General features: G+C 46.3%; 1 protein-coding gene across 1 annotated transcript in view; it reads left to right on the top strand.

Annotated features, from left to right (window-relative positions):
• The first annotated feature begins 6,870 nt into the window (after window positions 1–6,870).
• The window catches only part of LOC122557447 (transmembrane 9 superfamily member 2-like), a 127,607-nt gene continuing 117,236 nt past the window's right edge, over window positions 6,871–17,241 (top strand). Inside the window, exon 1 of the mRNA XM_043705203.2 lies at window positions 6,871–7,077. Within this exon, the coding sequence (XP_043561138.2) occupies window positions 6,886–7,077 (192 nt within the window). The 5' untranslated portion in view covers window positions 6,871–6,885. The remainder of the gene's footprint in view (window positions 7,078–17,241) is intronic.

Raw genomic sequence — 17,241 nt, forward strand, 5'->3', positions numbered from 1 at the left:
ATCAACTTTGTCACTTAGTCATAGAGTAATACAGGACAAAAGTGAGGACTACAGATTCTGGAAACCAGAGTTTAGACCAGAGTGGTGCTGGAAAAGCTCAGCAGACCAGGCAGCATCCAAGGAGCAGGAAAATCGACGTTTTGGGCAAAAGCCCTTCTTTCATTCCTGATGAAGGGGTTTTGCCTGAAACGTCGATTTTGCTGCTCCTCAGATGCTGCCTGGCCTGCTGAGCTTTTCCAGCACCACTCTGATCTAAGCACATAGAGTAATACAGATGTACAGCACAGAAACAGACTCTTCAGTCCAACCCGTCCATGCTGACCAGAAATCCCAACCCAATCTAGTCCCACCTGCCAGCACCCGGCCCATATCCCTCCAAACCCTTCCTATTCATATACCCATCCTGATGCCTTTTAAACATTGCAATTGTACGAGCCTCCACCACTTCCTCTGGCAGCTCATTCCATACATGCACTACCCTCTGCATGAAAAAGTTGCCCCTTAGGTCTCTTGCACATGCACTACCCCCTTAGGTCTCTTTTATATCTTTCTCCTCTTATTCTAAACCTATGCCGTTGAGTTCTGGACTCCCCCACCCTAGGAAAAAGACCTTGTCTATTTATCCTATCCATGCCCCTCATGATTTTATAAACCACTTTAAGGTGGGTCCTCAGCCTCCAACGCTCCAGGGAAAACAGCCCCAGCCTATTCAACCTATCCTTATAGCTTAAATCCTTCAAATCTGGCAACATCCTTGTAAATCTTTTCTGGAACCCTTTAAAATTTCACAACATCCTTCCAATAGGGAGGAGACCAGAATTGCACGCAATATTCCAATAGTGACTTAACCAATGGCCACAACATGACCTCCCAATCCCTGTACTCAATAATCTGACCAATAAAGGAAAGCATACCAAACGCCTTCTTCAATTCCTCAAAGAATTCCATTAAGTTGGTAAGACATGACCTTCCCTGCACAAAATCATGTTGCCTATCACTAATAAGCCCGTTTTCTTCCAGTTGGGAATAAATCCTATCCTCAGTATCTTCTCCAGCAGCTTCCCTACCACTGACGTCAGGCTCAGTCTATAATTACCTGGATTATCCCTGCTACCCTTCTTAAACAAGGGGACAACATTTGCAATTTTCCAGTCCTCCGGGACCTCACCTGTGTTCAAGGATGCTGCAAAGATATCTGTTAAGGCTCCAGCTATTTCCTCTCTTGTTTCCCTCAGTAACCGGGAATAAATTCCATCCGGACTTGGGAACTTGTCCACATTAATGCCTTTTGGAGTATCCAACACTTCTTCCCTCCTTATGCCAACTTGACCTAGAGTAATCAAACATCTATCCCTAACCTCAACGTCTGTCCTGTCCCTCTCCTCAGTGAATACCGAGGCCAAGTACTCATTAAGAATCTCTCCCATTTTCTCTGACGTGACACATATCTTTCCCTCTTTGTCCTTGAGTGGGCCAACCCTTTCTCTCATTAACCTCTTGCTCCTTATACATGAATAAAAGACAAGTTTTGAGAAGATTTGTAGCACAGATTGAGGTTCTGGATGTAGGTTTGCTCGCTGAGCTGGAAGGTTCATTTTCAGATGTTTCGTCATCATACTAGGTAATGTCTTCAGTGAGCCTCTGAATGAAGCACTGGTGGTGTAACCTGCTTTCTATTTACAGCAGAACTTCAGTGATCTGAATGCGATGGATGGGCACTATTTCATTTGGATAATTGATTATTCAGTTAATTCATTCAATGCTTTTCCTCTTGGGCTCGGAGTTTTCTGTTAAGTCCACTTCAGGACACGAGGTAGCAGCACACCGTGCTGAGACCCTGACCCCCAGTTCACCCCCAATCCCGTTCAACAACACCCCTGTCCGCCCTATCACCTGCTCCCCCCAACCCTGTCCACCTCCACCCCCATTCTCCTAACCCAGTCCAATACTGCCCCCAGTCCACCCCCTAACCCTGTCCAACACCGCCTGTTCCACCCCCACACCCAACCCCATGCCCCCCACCTGCCCTCAACCCTGCCCAACACCTTCCCCGTCCAGCCCCAGCCCCCCCACCCCCCTATCCCACCCCCATCCCACAAACCCTGTCCAACACAGCCCCCACCCCATACCCCACCCAATACTGCCCCCCACCCACCACCACCCACGCCCACCCACTCCCCCAACCCCATCCAATACTCTCCCCCACCGACTGCCGCAGATCGTCCTCCATCCATGTCCAACACCACCCCTCCACCTCCTCTCCGGTGCAGCCGGACTGGACACCAACAACAAGACTGCTGCTGCCGCTGCCTTTTGGGGGGGGAGGGGTGGGGTGGTTGAGTCTCTAAATTGTGAGTATATATATAGAGACACACACACACACACACGCACGCACGCACGCACACACACACACCTGTACAGGATCATGAGGTTTAGGGTACACGCCTGTGTGGAACTCCAGGAAAAGTATGTGAGGAGAGGGAGAAGGCGGGTGGTCAGTCATTTTGAGATGGTGCCTGGGATCCCATTGATGTCCAGAGCTGTTCTCGGCAGCATTTCAGTAAGCCGAGTTCACTTTTATTCACTGAAAACAAAAGACGCGATCAGTATTGGAAACACGTCTTTGATGTAATGTTAAAATTGGAACCTCGAGATCTCCTTCGGATAATCTGATATTTGGATAATTAAGGTTCTTCTGTATATGTTTGAATTTCCTTGGGTTGGTGATGCCATTTCCTGTGGTGACATCATTTCCAATGGTGATGCCTTTTCCGTTTCTTTTTCTCATGGGGTGGTAAATGGAATGCAAGTCAATGTGTTTGTTGGATCGAATTCCGGTTGGAATGCCATGCTTCTAGGAATTTTCGTGTGTGTCTCTGTTTGGCTTGTCCTAGGATGGATGTGTTGTCCCAATCGAAGTGGTGGGTTTCCTCATCCGTATGTAAGGATACTAGTGAGAGAGGGTCATGTCGTTTTGTGGCTAGTTGATGTTCATGTGTCCTGGTGGCTAGACTTCTGCCTGTTTGTCCAATGTAGAAAAAAAAACTTGCCACCAAGACGCATGAACATCAACTAGCCACAAACAACATGACCCTCTCTGGAATTGTGATCACTATTCCCAAAGTAATCCCCTACTGAAACTTCAACTACCTGGCCAGGCTCATTCCCCAACACCAGGTCCAGTATGGAGTATTCTCAAGTTGGACTATTTACATACTGCTTGAGAAAGCCCTCCTGAATTCTCCTTACAAATTCTGCTCTATCTAGACCTCCAACACTAAGTGAATCCCAGTCAACGTTGGGAAAATGAAAATCTCCTATCATCACCACCATGTTGGTCCCACATCTCTCCATAATCTGTTCACATATTTGTACCTCTACCTCACATTCACTGTTGGGAGGCCTGTAATACAGCCCCAACATTTGATTTACAAAGGTTTACAAGGCTGTTGCCAGGGTTGGAGGATTTGAGCTATAGGGAGGGGCTGAATAAGCTGGGACTGTTTTCCTCGGGTGTTGGAGGCTGAGAGGTGACCTCATAGGGGTTTATAACATCATGAGGGGCATGGATAAGGTAAATAGACAGTCTCTTCCCTGGGGGGAGTCCAGTACCAGAGGGCATAGGGTTAGGGTGAGAGGGGAAAGATATAAAAGGGACCTAAGGGACAAAGTTTTCACGTAAGGGGTGGTGTGTGTATAGAATTCAAAGTTTAAGAAGATTTGTAGCTTGGGTGCTCGTTGTTGTGGTTCTGTTTGCCGAGCTGGGAATTTGTGTTGCAGACGTTCCGTCCCCTGTCTAGGTGACATCCTCAGTGCTTGGGAGCCTCCTTCCTGTGAAGTGCTTCTGTGATGTTTCCTCCGGCATTTATAGTGGTTTGTCTCTGCCGCTCCCGGTTGTCAGTTCCAGCTGCAGTGGTCCGTTGCAGTGGCCGGTATATTGGGTCCAGGTCGATGTGCTTATTGATTGAATCTGTGGATGAGTGCCATGCCTCTAGGAATTCCCTGGCTGTTCACTGTTTGGCTTGTCCTATAATAGTAGTGTTGTCTCAGTCGAACTCATGTTGCTTGTCATCTGCGTGTGTGGATACTAAGGATAGCTGGTCGTATCGTTTCGTGGCTAGTTGGTGTTCATGGATGCGGATCGTTAGCTGTCTTCCTGTTTGTCCTATGTAGTGTTTTGTGCAGTCCTTGCATGGGATTTTGTACACCAGATTGGTTTTGCTCATGCTGGGTATTGGGTCCTTCGTTCTGGTGACTTGTTGTCTGAGGGTGGCTGTTGGTTTGTGTGCTGTTATGAGTCCTAGTGGTCGCAGTAGTCTGGCTGTCAGTTCTGAAATGCTCCTGATGTATGATAGTGTGGCTAGTCCTTTGGGTTGCGGCATGTCCTCGTTCCATTGTCTTTCCCTTAGGCATCTGTTCAAAGGGGCTACAACACACTGCAGTACACCAGAACTGCAAAAAGAGGAAGAAGAAAACCTATACAATGTATTCGCCAAAAACGGATACCCCCGCAATTTCATCAACAGATGCCTAAGGGAAAGACAATGGAACGAGGACATGCTGCAACCCAAAGGACTAGCCACACCATCAAGAGCATTTCCGAAATGACAGCCAGACTACTGCGACCACTAGGACTCATAACAGCACACAAACCAACAGACATTCTCAGACAACAACTCACCAGAACGAAGGACCCGATACCCAGCATGAGCAAAACCAATCTGGTGTACAAAATCCCATGCAAGGACTGCACAAAACACTACATAGGACAAACAGGAAGACAGCTAACGATCCGCATCCATGAACACCAACTAGCCACGAAACGACACGACCAGCTATCCTTAGTAGCCACACACGCAGATGACAAGCAACATGAGTTCGACTGGGACAACACTACTATTATAGGACAAGCCAAACAGAGAACAGCCAGGGAATTCCTAGAGGCATGGCACTCATCCACAGATTCAATCAATAAGCACATCGACCTGGACCCAATATACCGACCACTGCAACGGACAGCTGGAACAGACAACCGGGAGCGGCAGAGACAAACCACTATAAATGCCGGAAGAAACATCACAGAAGCGCTTCACAGGAGGCTCCCAAGCACCGAGGATGTCACCTAGACTGGGGACGAAACGTCTGCAACACAAATTCCCAGCTCATGTATGGCATGAGCTGCCAGAGGAAGTGGTGGAGGCTGGTACAATTGCAACATTTAAAAGGCATCTGGATGGGTATATGAATAGGAAGGGTTTAGAGGGATATGAGCCAAAAGCTGACAAATGGGATTAGATTAATTTAGGATACTTGATGGCATTGACGAGTTAGAGCAACATATGACTCTATGTTGCAGCAGTTAGTTCAGTCACATTCTCGAGTACTGTGTACAGCTCTGGTTGTCAGGCTGCCAGAAGAATATGGAGGCATTGGATAGGGTACAGAAACTATTTACCAGGATGTTTTCTAGTTTAGAGGGTATTAGTTATGAGGAGATATTGGACAAATATTATTTGTTTTCACTTGAACATTGAAAGTTGAGGAGTGACCTGATGGAAGTTTACAAAATTATGAGAGGCGTGGATAGAATGGAGAGTCAGAGTATTTTTGCCAGGTCAGAAACATCAATTACTAGGGTACACAGGTTTAAGGTAATGGGGGAAAGTTTAAAGGAGATGGGAGAGGCAGGTTTTTTGACACAGATGGTGGTAAGTACATGGAATGCACTGCCAGAAGAGGTGGTGGAGGTGGATGCAATAGCAACATCTAAGAGGCATCTTGACAGACATATGAATAAGCAGGTAGTAGAGGGGTATTGACTGTGTAGAGGCAAAAGGTTTTTAGTTTAGAAAGGCTTTAGGTGTTGGCACAGGCATGGTATGCTGAAGGGCTTGTTCCTGTGCTGTACTGTTCATTGGTCGTAAACCCACAAGCCTTGCGCTCTCAGCTGTTGCTGAGAAATCGACTTGTCACAGAAACCGGGTAGAAAGTGAGGACTGCAGATGCTGGAAATCAGAGCTGAAAATGTGTTGCTGGAAAAGCGCAGCAGGTCAGGCAGCATCCAGGGAACAGGAGAATCGACGTTTCGGGCATGAGCCCTTCTTCAGGAATGAGGAAAGTGGGCTGACAGAAACTGGGTGCCATGGAAACCAATGGCCATAAGTCAGTTGCCAGGAACCTTAATTGTAAGGCACCTCAGTTGACAGGGAGCTTGGTAACCAGTGAACCATGTTGATGAAAAGCTTTGTTGCCAAGGTGCTTAACCTGGTTACTAGGGCACAAGTTGCTAAAGAACTCAGTTGCCCGTGAGTTTGGTTACCATGTGACCAGTTTGCTAGGAAACCCAGCTCTCTAGAGAACTTGTTACCAGAAGTTAAAAATCACACAACACCAGGTTATAGTCCAACAGGTTTAATTGTAAGCACTAGCTTTCGGAGCGACGCTCCTTCATCAGGTGGTTGTCAAATTGTCTCCGAATCATTGTTACCAGAAAGTTCAGTTGCTAGGGAGACTGGTTGAAGTAACTCTGTTGCTATGGAGGTCGATTGCCATGGTTGCTTGGCAACCTTGTTGCCATGGAGCGTAGTTACCATGTATTGTGGTTGCTTGGGAGGCCAGTTGCCATGAGACCAGTTTCCTTGGGCATCCAGCTGTCAGGAAATTCCGTTTTCAGAGATCCTGGTTGCCCGGAAACCTTGTTGCTAGGGACTTGTTACTAAGGCGTTCTGTTGCCATTGAGCTCAATTACCTGGGAGCCTGTTGCCATGGCCCCCGGTTACTAGGGAACCCTGTTGCCATGGCGCTCGTTGCCAAGGGAGGCGGGTCGTCGTGCCGTGCCGCACCCACACCCACAAGGCCCCGCGCTCTCAGCCCCACTCCCACTCAATGGCGACTCCGGCTGCTCAGAAAGGCCCAGGCCCAGGCCGAGGCTGGCCCAGTCTCCGGCTCCGGCAGCCGGCCCCGCTCCTGTTCCTCACCGCTATCCTGCTGCAACTAGCGCCTTCATCCGCCTTCTACCTTCCAGGACTAGCGCCTGTTAGCTTCTGTCAGAAAGGGGAGGAGACCGAGACGTGTAAGGTAAGCGGGGCCGGGGCCGGGGGCTCGGGGCTCGGGGCCGGGGGCCGGGGACCGCCGCCGCCGCCTCCTGGGGCTGATCCGGAGGCCCGGCCAGAGCTGGGGGCTGGAGTTGAAGGTTTGGGGCCGGGGTTGGAGCTGAAGGGCCGGAGGCCTGGGCTTGGGGCTGCACCGGGCCATTATTTCCCGCACTCCCTAATCGGAGGCAGCGGCAGAGAGAGAGAGGGAGAGGAGGCCTTGTTCCCTTCTCCCCAGTAGCTGACGGTGAAACTGCAGAGCCGGAGCTATCCTGATTTATTGCTTGGAGCAACAAACAGGCGGCGACCTGGACTTCAGCTTCTGGCTGGTGGGAGTGGGATTGGGGATGGTCCTGTCTGTCTGGGAGGGGGAGAGCAAGAGCGGAGTGAAGGAGGAAGGGGAGAGGTGTTCTCTCCCGTTTTTGTGTGAGGAGGGGCTGTGGATGGTCTTATCTCTGTAAGAGTGTGGATGGGTGGGGGCGAGAGAAGCGGGAAAGAGAGAGAAAAGATGTTCTGTTACTTTTGTGTGAAGAGTAGCTGGTGATCATGTTTGTGGATGGGGACAGGGTGGTTTTGTGCTCAGAAGTCTCTGGGTGGACAGCAAGATAAAGCAGCAAGTTAGCTCTGGAGCAGAAGTTTAAGAGTCAGAAACGTTGGTGAGTCCATTTGGAGAAAGATAACCAAACATGGATGTTGGAAATAAAGATCCAACAACCTCAATCTGGCCACGATTATAGAGTCCCAGAGTCTCTCAGCATGGAAGCAGAGCCTTAGGTCCAACTAGTCTATATCCAGTTTAAACCATAAACCAGTCCTACTTGTCTGCGCTTGGCCCATAACGCACCAGACCTTTTGTGTTCATGTACTTATCCAAATGTACTTTGAACATAGTGACTGTGTCTGCATCCTCTCTGGCAGTCCATTCCACTCAATCTATTCTCTGTAAGAGAAAGTTAGCCCTCATGTCCTTTTAAATATGCCCTTGAGCTTAGAACTCCAACACCTGAGGGAAAAGACTGTTGTCGTTCACTATCTATGCTCGTCACGATTTTATACTCCTCAACAAGGTCTTGAAGGAATTGTGATTAAAAATAGAGGAAATAAAATTTCATGAGTGAATAACTTTGAGACCTAAACTGGGAGAATCTTGTACTAAGTCAGAAGATCCTTGGGTGACATCACAGGGTAGCAGTGTAGGAGAAAGAAGAGTAGCCATTGTAGGAGATGGAAATGTGTGCACAAATCTACAAAGTAGGAACTGAATAAACATAAAAAGGAATGGCATCAAAAAAGGTGACTATAAGCAGGTTTACTATAACATCTCTTCTTGGGAAAAAGTATGTTTATTCTAAAAGATGTAACAGATCACTTATAAATATACGATATGATCAAGCAGAGTCAGCATGGCTCCAGGAAGGGAAATCATGCCTGAAAGTTTTACAAGAATTCTGAGAGGATGACTGGAGTGTTGGAAGTTGAGATGTTGTTATAGAAGTTCATAATGTAATGAGGGGTATAGATACAGTTACTGGTAATTGTCTTCCCCCGAGGATGGGGAATTTCAAGACCGGAGGCACACTTTTAAGGTGAGAAGAGTAATTTAAGAAAGACATGGGCAAATATTTTTACATAAAGGGTGGTTCATGTGGAATGAACTTCTTGAAGTGGTGGATATGGGTACAATTACAATGTTTTGCTATAAATTTTGTTAGGATTGAGCCCTCCGCTTTCACCTGATGAAGGAGCGTCGCTCCAAAAGCTAGTGTGCTTCCAATTTAAATCTATTGGACTATAACCTGGTATTGTGATTTTTAACAATGTTTAAAAGACATTTGGTTAGATATATGAAGAGGAAGGGTTTGTAGTAATATGGGCCAGGAGTAGGCAGGTGGGATGAGTTTAGTTTGAGATTATGTTCAGTATGGACTGGTTGGACTGAAGGGTTTGTTTCCTGCCGTATATCTCTGGCTATGTGTGAGCATGGTAGGTAAGGGGAGACAGTGTAAGTAATACATTTGGATTTTTAGAAGGCATTTGGTAAGGTGCACAAAATAGCCGAAGTAAAATCATAACCCGCCTCCTTCGAGGTGGTATTTTAGTATGGATACAGGATTGGCTAATAGAAGGCAGAGTTGAGATGGAAGGGTTGTTTTTGTGATGAAAACCTGTGACAAGCAGAGTGCCACAGAGATCAGTGCTATGCCCAGTCATTTGTAATCTCTTTCCTGGAAGAGGAAACTGATTATACTGTAGCCACGTTTGTGGATGACCCAAAAATAGGTGGGAAGGCAGGTATGATAGATCGTTTGCAGAGGGATATAAGTCGGTCAAGTGAGTGGGTGGAATCCTAGCGGATGGAATATATGTGAGAAAATGAGGTTATGTACTTTGACAGGAAGGATACAGGTGCTGAATATTGTTTAAATGGAGAAAGATTGCAGACATGTGGATTCGAGAGTTCTTATCCAAATTCACTGGGCAATAGGAAAGGTGAAGGGCATAGAAAATAAATGCTGAAACTATACAAGGCACCAGACAGAACTCATTTGGAATACTGTGAACAGTTTTGATCCTCTTATTGAAGGAAACATATTCTGGCATTGGAGGCAGTCCAGAGAAAGTTCACTCAGTTAATACAAGATGTGGAGGAGTTGCATTTGACGAATTGAGTAAGTTGGGCCTGTACTACTTGGAATCTCGAAAGATGGGAGGCAGCCTTGTTGAAATACACAAGATTTCTTGGGGACTTGACAGGGATAAATGCAGAATGGTTATTTTCTCTTGTGGAAGACTTTAGTACCAGAGGACAAAATCTCCAAGAATCTCACATTTAAGACAGATGACAAGAATTTCTTCTTTCAAAAGTCAGTGAATCTGTAGAATTCTTTACTGCAGAGTACGGGCCATAAGGTATATTCAAGGCTAGGATAAACGATAACTCAGCAAGTCTGGCTGCATCTGTAGAGACAGAAACTAGTTGTCTGAATAAAGCTATTTCCTATTTAACTTGTTCCTATTTGTCTGGAGTAATGAGTGCTTAAATAGCTAAGTGTGTCGATTACAGAACTTGAGTATAGCTGAGATTTTGGGAATCGAGTGTTATGGGGCAAAAACAGCAAAATGGAGTTGAGGATTATCAGACCAGTCATGATTTTGCTCAATGGTCTATTTCTGGTCTGTTAGCTCAGTTGGCTGAATGGCTGGTTTGTGATGCAGAGTGACACCAACAGCATTGGTACCATTTCTGCACTGCCTGAGGTTACAATGAAAGTTACTATTTCTGTTTCAACCTTTGCCCTCGTCTGAATGTGATGCCCTTGAGGTTGAACTAACACCAGTTGTGTGCGTCTCATGATCTAGTAAGATAATGACATCTTCACTTCGCTTTTTATATTATCTTTCTTTCAAGCCTAATCCACCATTCAGTAAGGCTCGGTGAGGTTTGATAATGTTCTTTGGGAGGGTTTAAACTAATTCAGCTGCGGGATGGGAACCTAAATTGTAGCTCCAGTGTCCAGGAGGTTGCGAGTAGTGAGGTCAGGAATGAGGTTTCAAGATCGCAAGAGTTTGCCAGCAGGAAGGTGGTTTGAAGTATGTCTACTTCAACACCAGGAGTATCCAGAATAAAGTGGGTGAACTTGCTGCGTGGGTTGGTATCTGGGACTTGCATGTGGCCATTTCGGAGACATAGATAGAACAGGGACAGGATTGGTTGTTATGGGTTCCGGGATTTAGGAGTTTCAGTAACAATGGAAAAGATGGTAAAAGAGGGGGAAGTGTGGCATTTAGTTAAGTACAGTATAAGGGTGGCAGAAAGGACTTTGAGGACTCACCTACTGAGGTAGTATGGGCTGAGGTGTGAAACAGGAAAGGAGAGATCACTCTATTGGGATTTTTCTGTCGACCTCCGAATAGTTTTCAGAGATGTAGAGGAAAGGATAGCAAAGATAATTCTAGATAGGAGTGAGATTAATAGGGTAGTTATTGTGGGGGCTTTAACTTTGCAAGTATTGACTGGGAATACTCTAGTTCAAGTACTTTAGATGGGTCAGTTTTTGTCCAATGTGTGCAGGAGGGTTTCCTGACACCGTATGTAGACAAGAGTGAGGCCACATTGGATTTGAACTGGTTAATTAACCTGACCATGTTAGATATGGGGGTAGGTCAGTACTTTGATGATAGTGACCACAATTTGGTTATGTTTACTTTAGCAATGGAAAGGGATAGGTATATACTGCAGGGCAAGAACTATTGCTGAGGGAAAGGCAATTACAATGCGATTAGGCAAGATTTAGGATGGGGAAGGAAACTGCAGGGATGGACACAATTGAAATGTGGAATTTATTCACAGACCAGCTGCTGTGTCCTTGATAATTATGTACCTATCGGGCAGGGAGGAGTTAGTCTAGTAAGGAAGCCGTGGTTTACTAAGGAAGTTGAATCTCTTGTCAAGAGGAAGAAGGAGGCAGCTTATGTTAGGATGAGGCCAGGAAAGACCAAAAGAGAGAGCTAAGAAGAGTGAGTATGGGACCTGACAAGTCATTGCAGATAGGATCGAGGAAAACCCTAAAGCTTTCTATAGGTATATCGTGAATTTAAAAAATGACCACAAAAATTAGGGCTAATCAAGGATAGTAGTGGAAAGTTGTCCGTGGAGTCTGAGGAGATAGGGGAACGGCTAACTAAGTATTTTTCGTCGTTTTTTTTTCCCCAGTGTGAACACTGTTGTTGAGGACAGTACTGAGATACAGGCTACTGGACTAGACAGGATTGAGGTCCATTAGGTGTTAGCAATTCTGGAAAGTGTGAAAATAGATAAGTTCCCTGGACCAGATGGGATTTATCCTAGGATTCTCTGGGGAGCCAGTGAGGAGATTGCAGAGTTTTTGGCTTTGATCTTTATGTTGTTATTGTCTACAGAAATAGTGCCAGAAGACTGGAGGATGGCAAATGTTGTTCCCTTCTTGAACAAGGGAAGTACAGACAACCCCGGTAATTGAAGACCGATGAGCGTTATTTCAATTGTGGATAAAATGTTGGAAAGAGTTACTAGAGAGAATTTATAATCATCTAGAGAGGAATGAGTTGATTAGGGATAGTCAACATGGTTTTGTGAAGAGTCGGTCGTACCTCACAAACCTTTTGAGTTCATTGAGAAGGTGACCAAACAGTTGGATGAGGGTAAAGCGGTCGATGTGGTGTATATGGGTTTAGTAAGGTGTTTGATAAGGTTCCCCACAGTGGGCTACTGCACAAAAAACAGGCATGGGATTGAGGGTGATTTAGCGGTTTGGATCAGCAATTGTCTAGCTGAAAGAAGACAGGGTGGTGGTTGATGGGAAATGTTCATCCTGGAGTTCAGCTGCTAGTTATGTACTGTTTATCATTTTTATGAATGACCTGGATGAGGACATAGAAGGATGGGTTAGTAAATTTGCGGATGACATTAAGGTCAGTGGAGTTGTGGATAGTGTTGAAGGATGTTGCAAGTTGCAGAGGGACATAGATAAGCTGCAGAGCTGGGCGAAAAGGTGGCCAATGGAATTTAATGTGGAAAAGTGTGAGGTGATTCCCTTTGGAAAGGGCGACAGGAATAAAAAGTACTGGGCTAATGGTAAGATTCTTGATTTGGAGATGCTGGTGTTGGACTGGGGCGTACAAAGCTAAAAATCACACCAGCTGAAAATGTGTTGCTGGAAAAGCGCAGCAGGTCAGGCAGCATCCAAGGAACAGGAGAATCGACGTTTCCTGCATAAGCCCTTCAGGAATGAGGAAAGTGTGCCCAGCGGGCTAAGATAAAAGGTAGGGAAGAGGGACTTGGTGGAGGGGCAGTGGAAGGAGGTCAAGGTGCGGGTGATAGGTCGGAGTGGGGGTGGGAGCGGAGAGGTCAGGAAGAAGATTGCAGGTTAGGAAGGCTGTGCTGAGTTCGAGGGATTTGACTGAGACAAGGTGGGGGGAGGGGAAATGAGGAAACTGGAGAAATCCGAGTTCATCCCTTGTGGTTGGAGGGTCCCTAGGCAGAAGATGAGGCGCTCTTCCTCCAACCGTCATGTTGCTATGGTCTGGCGATGGATGAGTCCAAGGACTGCATGTCCTTGGTGGAATGGGAGGGGGGGTTGAAGTGTTGAGCCACGGGGTGGTTGGGTTGGTTGGTCCGGGTGTCCCAGAGGTGTTCTCTGAAACGTTCCGTAAGTAGGCGGCCTGTCTCCCCAATATAGAGGAGGCCACATCAGGTGCAGCGGATGCAATAGATGTGTGTGGAGGTGCAGGTGAATTTGTGGCGGATATGGGGCCTTGGAGGGAAGTAAGGGGGGAGGTGTGGGCGCAAGTTTTGCATTTCTTGCGGTTGCAGGGGAAGGTGCCGGGAGTGGCGGTTGAGTTGGTGGGGGGTGTGGACTTGACAAGGGAGTCACGGAGGGAGTGGTCTTTTCGGAACGCTGATCGGGGAGGGGAGGGAAATATATCCCTGGTGGGGTCCGTTTGGAGGTGGCAGAAATGACGGCGGATGATCCGCTGTACATGGAGGTTGGTGGGGTGGTAGGTGAGGACCAGTGGGGTTCTGTCCTGGTGGCGTTTGGAGGGGCGGGGCTCAAGGGCGGAGGAGTGGGAAGTGGAAGAGATGCGGTGGACCACGTCTGGGGGGGAATTGTGGTCCTTGAAGAAGGAGGCGATCTGGGTTGTACGGATTTGGAACTGGTCCTCCTGGGAACAGATGCAGCGGAGACTAAGGAATTGGGAATATGGGATGGCGTTTTTACAGGGGGCAGGGTGGGAGGAGGTGTAGTCTAGGTAGCTGTGGGAGTCAGTCGGTTTATAATAAATGTCCGTCGCCCGAGATAGAAATGGAAAGGTCTAGGAAGGGGAGGGAGGAGTCTGAGATGGTCCAGGTGAATTTGAGGTCAGGGTGGAAGGTGTTGGTAAAGTGGATGAACTGTTTAACTTCCTCGTGGGAGCACGAGGCAGCGCCGATACAGTCATCGATGTAGCGGAGGAAAAGGTGGGGGGTGGTGCCAGTGTAGCTGCGGAAGATGGACTGTTCCATATATCCTACGAAGAGGCAGGCATAGCTGGGGCCCATGCGGGTGCCCATGGCTACTCTTTTTTTTGGTTTGGAGGAAGTGGGAGGATTGGAAAGAGAAGTTGTTCAGGGTGAGCACCAGTTCAGTCAGTCGAAGGAGGGTGTCAGTGCAAGGGTACTGGTTGGTACGGCAGGAAAGGAAGAAGAGTGCCTCATCTTCCACTTAGGAACCCTCCAACCACAAGGGATGAACTCTGATTTCTCCAGTTTCCTCATTTCCCCTCCGCCAACCTTGTCTCAGTCAAATCCCTCGAACTCAGCACTGCCTTCCTAACCTGCAATCTTCTTCCTGACCTCTCCGCCCCCACTCTGGCCTATCACCCTCACCTTGACCTCCTTCCACCTGTCGCATTTCCAACACCCCTCCCCCAAGTCCCTCCTCCCTACCTTTTATCTTAGCTTGCTGGGCACACTTTCCTCATTCCTGAAGAAGGGCTTATGACCGAAATGTCGATTCTCCTGTTCCTTGGATGCTGCCAGACCTGTGCTTTTCCAGCAACACATTTTCAGCTCTGATCTCCAGTATCTGCAGTCCTCACTTTCTCCTTAAAAATCACACAACACCAGGACACAATCACCTGATGAAGGAGCGTTGCTCCGAAAGCAAGTATGCTTCCAATTAAACCTGTTGAACTATAACCTGGTGTTATGTGATTTTTAACTTGGTAAGATTCTTGGTCGTGTAGAGGAACAGAGATCTCTGTTTCCATGTACAGAGGAACCTCAATTATCTGAATGAAATGGGCAGGCACTATTTTGGTGGGATAATTGATTATTTGGTTAATTGATTTCCTCTGTGGCTCGGAGTTTTCTGTGAGGTCTGCTCCCCTTTCAAAAAGCACACTGCATGTAAGACCCCGTCCTGGGACAGGCTAAGCAAAGACATGCCAGAGAATTCCTAGAGGCCTGGCACTCCAACCACAGCGCCATAAACAAACATATAGATCTACATACCATCTATCAACCCCTCAGAAAACGACAGGAAATGACATCACCACAAACCCCAGGAATCCCATCCAGGAGAAAGATATAAATAGAAAGCAGGAGACGACAGCTTTGCTTCACTTGGAGGTCGCCACTGATGTTACCTAGCCAGGTAGTAAAACGTCTGGATATCAAACCTACAGCTCAGCGAGCAAACCTACACCCTAAACATGGCAATGTGAACAGCATGGCTGAAAAGAACTCAACAAGTACGATGGCATCTTTGGAGAGAGAAACTCTAGTCATCTGAAGATAGTCATATTTAACTTGTTTCTATTTATCTCCAATTGTGAATGTTCAACCCACTAAGTGTTTCTAGCATTTGATAGTACAGAACGTGAGTATAGCTGAGAAAAAGACATTTTGTCAAAGGTTTGTCTTGCATTTATCAGGAAACTTTGCAAAAACTTCATCTTTCTTGGTGTGTTTCGCAAATTACCCTAATGAATGTAAGACAGGAACCTTGGACACAATGTCTTTTTGTTTTGAGCGATACACCATTTCTCGCATTCTGCTTTTACTTCAGAATTACCAATGGGGAAGGAGACTGGGTGGGGGTAGTGAAGAAGTAGACGGACAGGAAGGGGTTGAATCAAGGTGGTCAGATGGGAAGGGATGGAAGAGAGGCAGTGGGAGAGACGCCCAGTCATTTTTTTGTTACCAATCCATTTACTTTCTTTTGTTCAGCCAAGCAGCTACTGAAAAAGTTAATTTATGCATTCTTGAGTCTGGTTATATTCCCTTTCTGAGCTAGAGAATTGTAGAAAGCCTTTCATGTCCAATATGTGCACCTGATTAGAGAAATGTAAATTAAAACAGGAGATGAGAATTTCTTGATACCTGACTCTGATTAGGTTTGATATCTTTCAATAAAACATTCATTTTTTTTTTCATTCCACATTGATTTCCTGAACTTGCCTCTGTGTGGTCCAGTGATCCTTCAATCATCTTGGGTCCATGTTTCTTTTTTTAAAATGCATTTTAGTCTCTTAATGTCTTCGATTAAAATCAATTGGAATTGGAAAATTAATACAATATAGTACAATTCAGTACAGTGCAAGAACAGGTCCTTTGCCGCACCAAGCCTGTGCAAATTTTCATCCTTTTAGATTTGCTTCTTAATACTTATTTGCGGTTTGTATTCCTCCCTTTGCCTTCCGTACACGTCTATCAAGATATACCTTCAATATTCCAAATGTGCCTGTACTGCCACCACTTCCACGGGCAGAGTATTCCAGACACACACACTACCCTCTTTGAAAAATTTTTCCTACACTTCTTTAAACTTTTACCTCTTTCACCTTTGAACTTGTGCTGTCTCGTAGTTGACCTTTCCACCCTGGGATAGAGCCTCTGACTGTCCACACTATCTGTGCCTATCTTAATAATGTAGACCTCTCTCGGGTCTCCCCTCAGCCTCTGTCTTTCCAGTGAAAAGAGTTTATCCAACCTCTCCTCATAACTAAAACCTTCTAGATCAGGCAACATCCTGGTAAATCTTCTCTACACCCTCTCCAAAGCATCCACGCCCTTTTAGTCGTATGGCGACCAGGACTGCATGCAATATTTCACGTGTGGCCTAATTAAAGTTTTTTGTCCAGCTGGAACATAACTTCCCAGCTTTATATTCAATGCTCTGGCCAATGAAGGCAAAAGTGCTGTCTGCTGCCTTGGCCACCATATCCACCTGTGTTGTCACTGAGGGATCTGTGGACCAGTGCACCCATATCCCTCTGTCAATGCTCCTAAAGGTTCTGCCTTTATTGTATAATTTGCATCCGAATTTGATCTTTCAAAGGGTATCACCTTGCATTTGTCTGGATTAAATTCGATCTGACATTCCTCTGCCCAAATCTGCAATCTATCTATTTGCTTTTGTATGCTCTGACAATCCTTCTTACTATCTGCAACTTCACTAATTTTGGTGTCATCCTTACAAATTTATTAATCAAACCACCTACATTTCCCTCCATATCATTTATAGATATTACAACAACAAAGGTCCCAGCACTGCTCCTTGCGGAACACCACTACTTACTGATCTCCTTTCTGAAAAGCACCCTTCCACAGCTGCTTTCTATGTTACCA

Source organism: Chiloscyllium plagiosum, unplaced genomic scaffold (assembly GCF_037043375.1).
Source record: "Chiloscyllium plagiosum isolate Xiang-an unplaced genomic scaffold, Cpla_swu_hap1 HiC_scaffold_11, whole genome shotgun sequence".
In the NCBI taxonomy this organism is placed as follows: Eukaryota; Metazoa; Chordata; class Chondrichthyes; order Orectolobiformes; family Hemiscylliidae; genus Chiloscyllium; species Chiloscyllium plagiosum.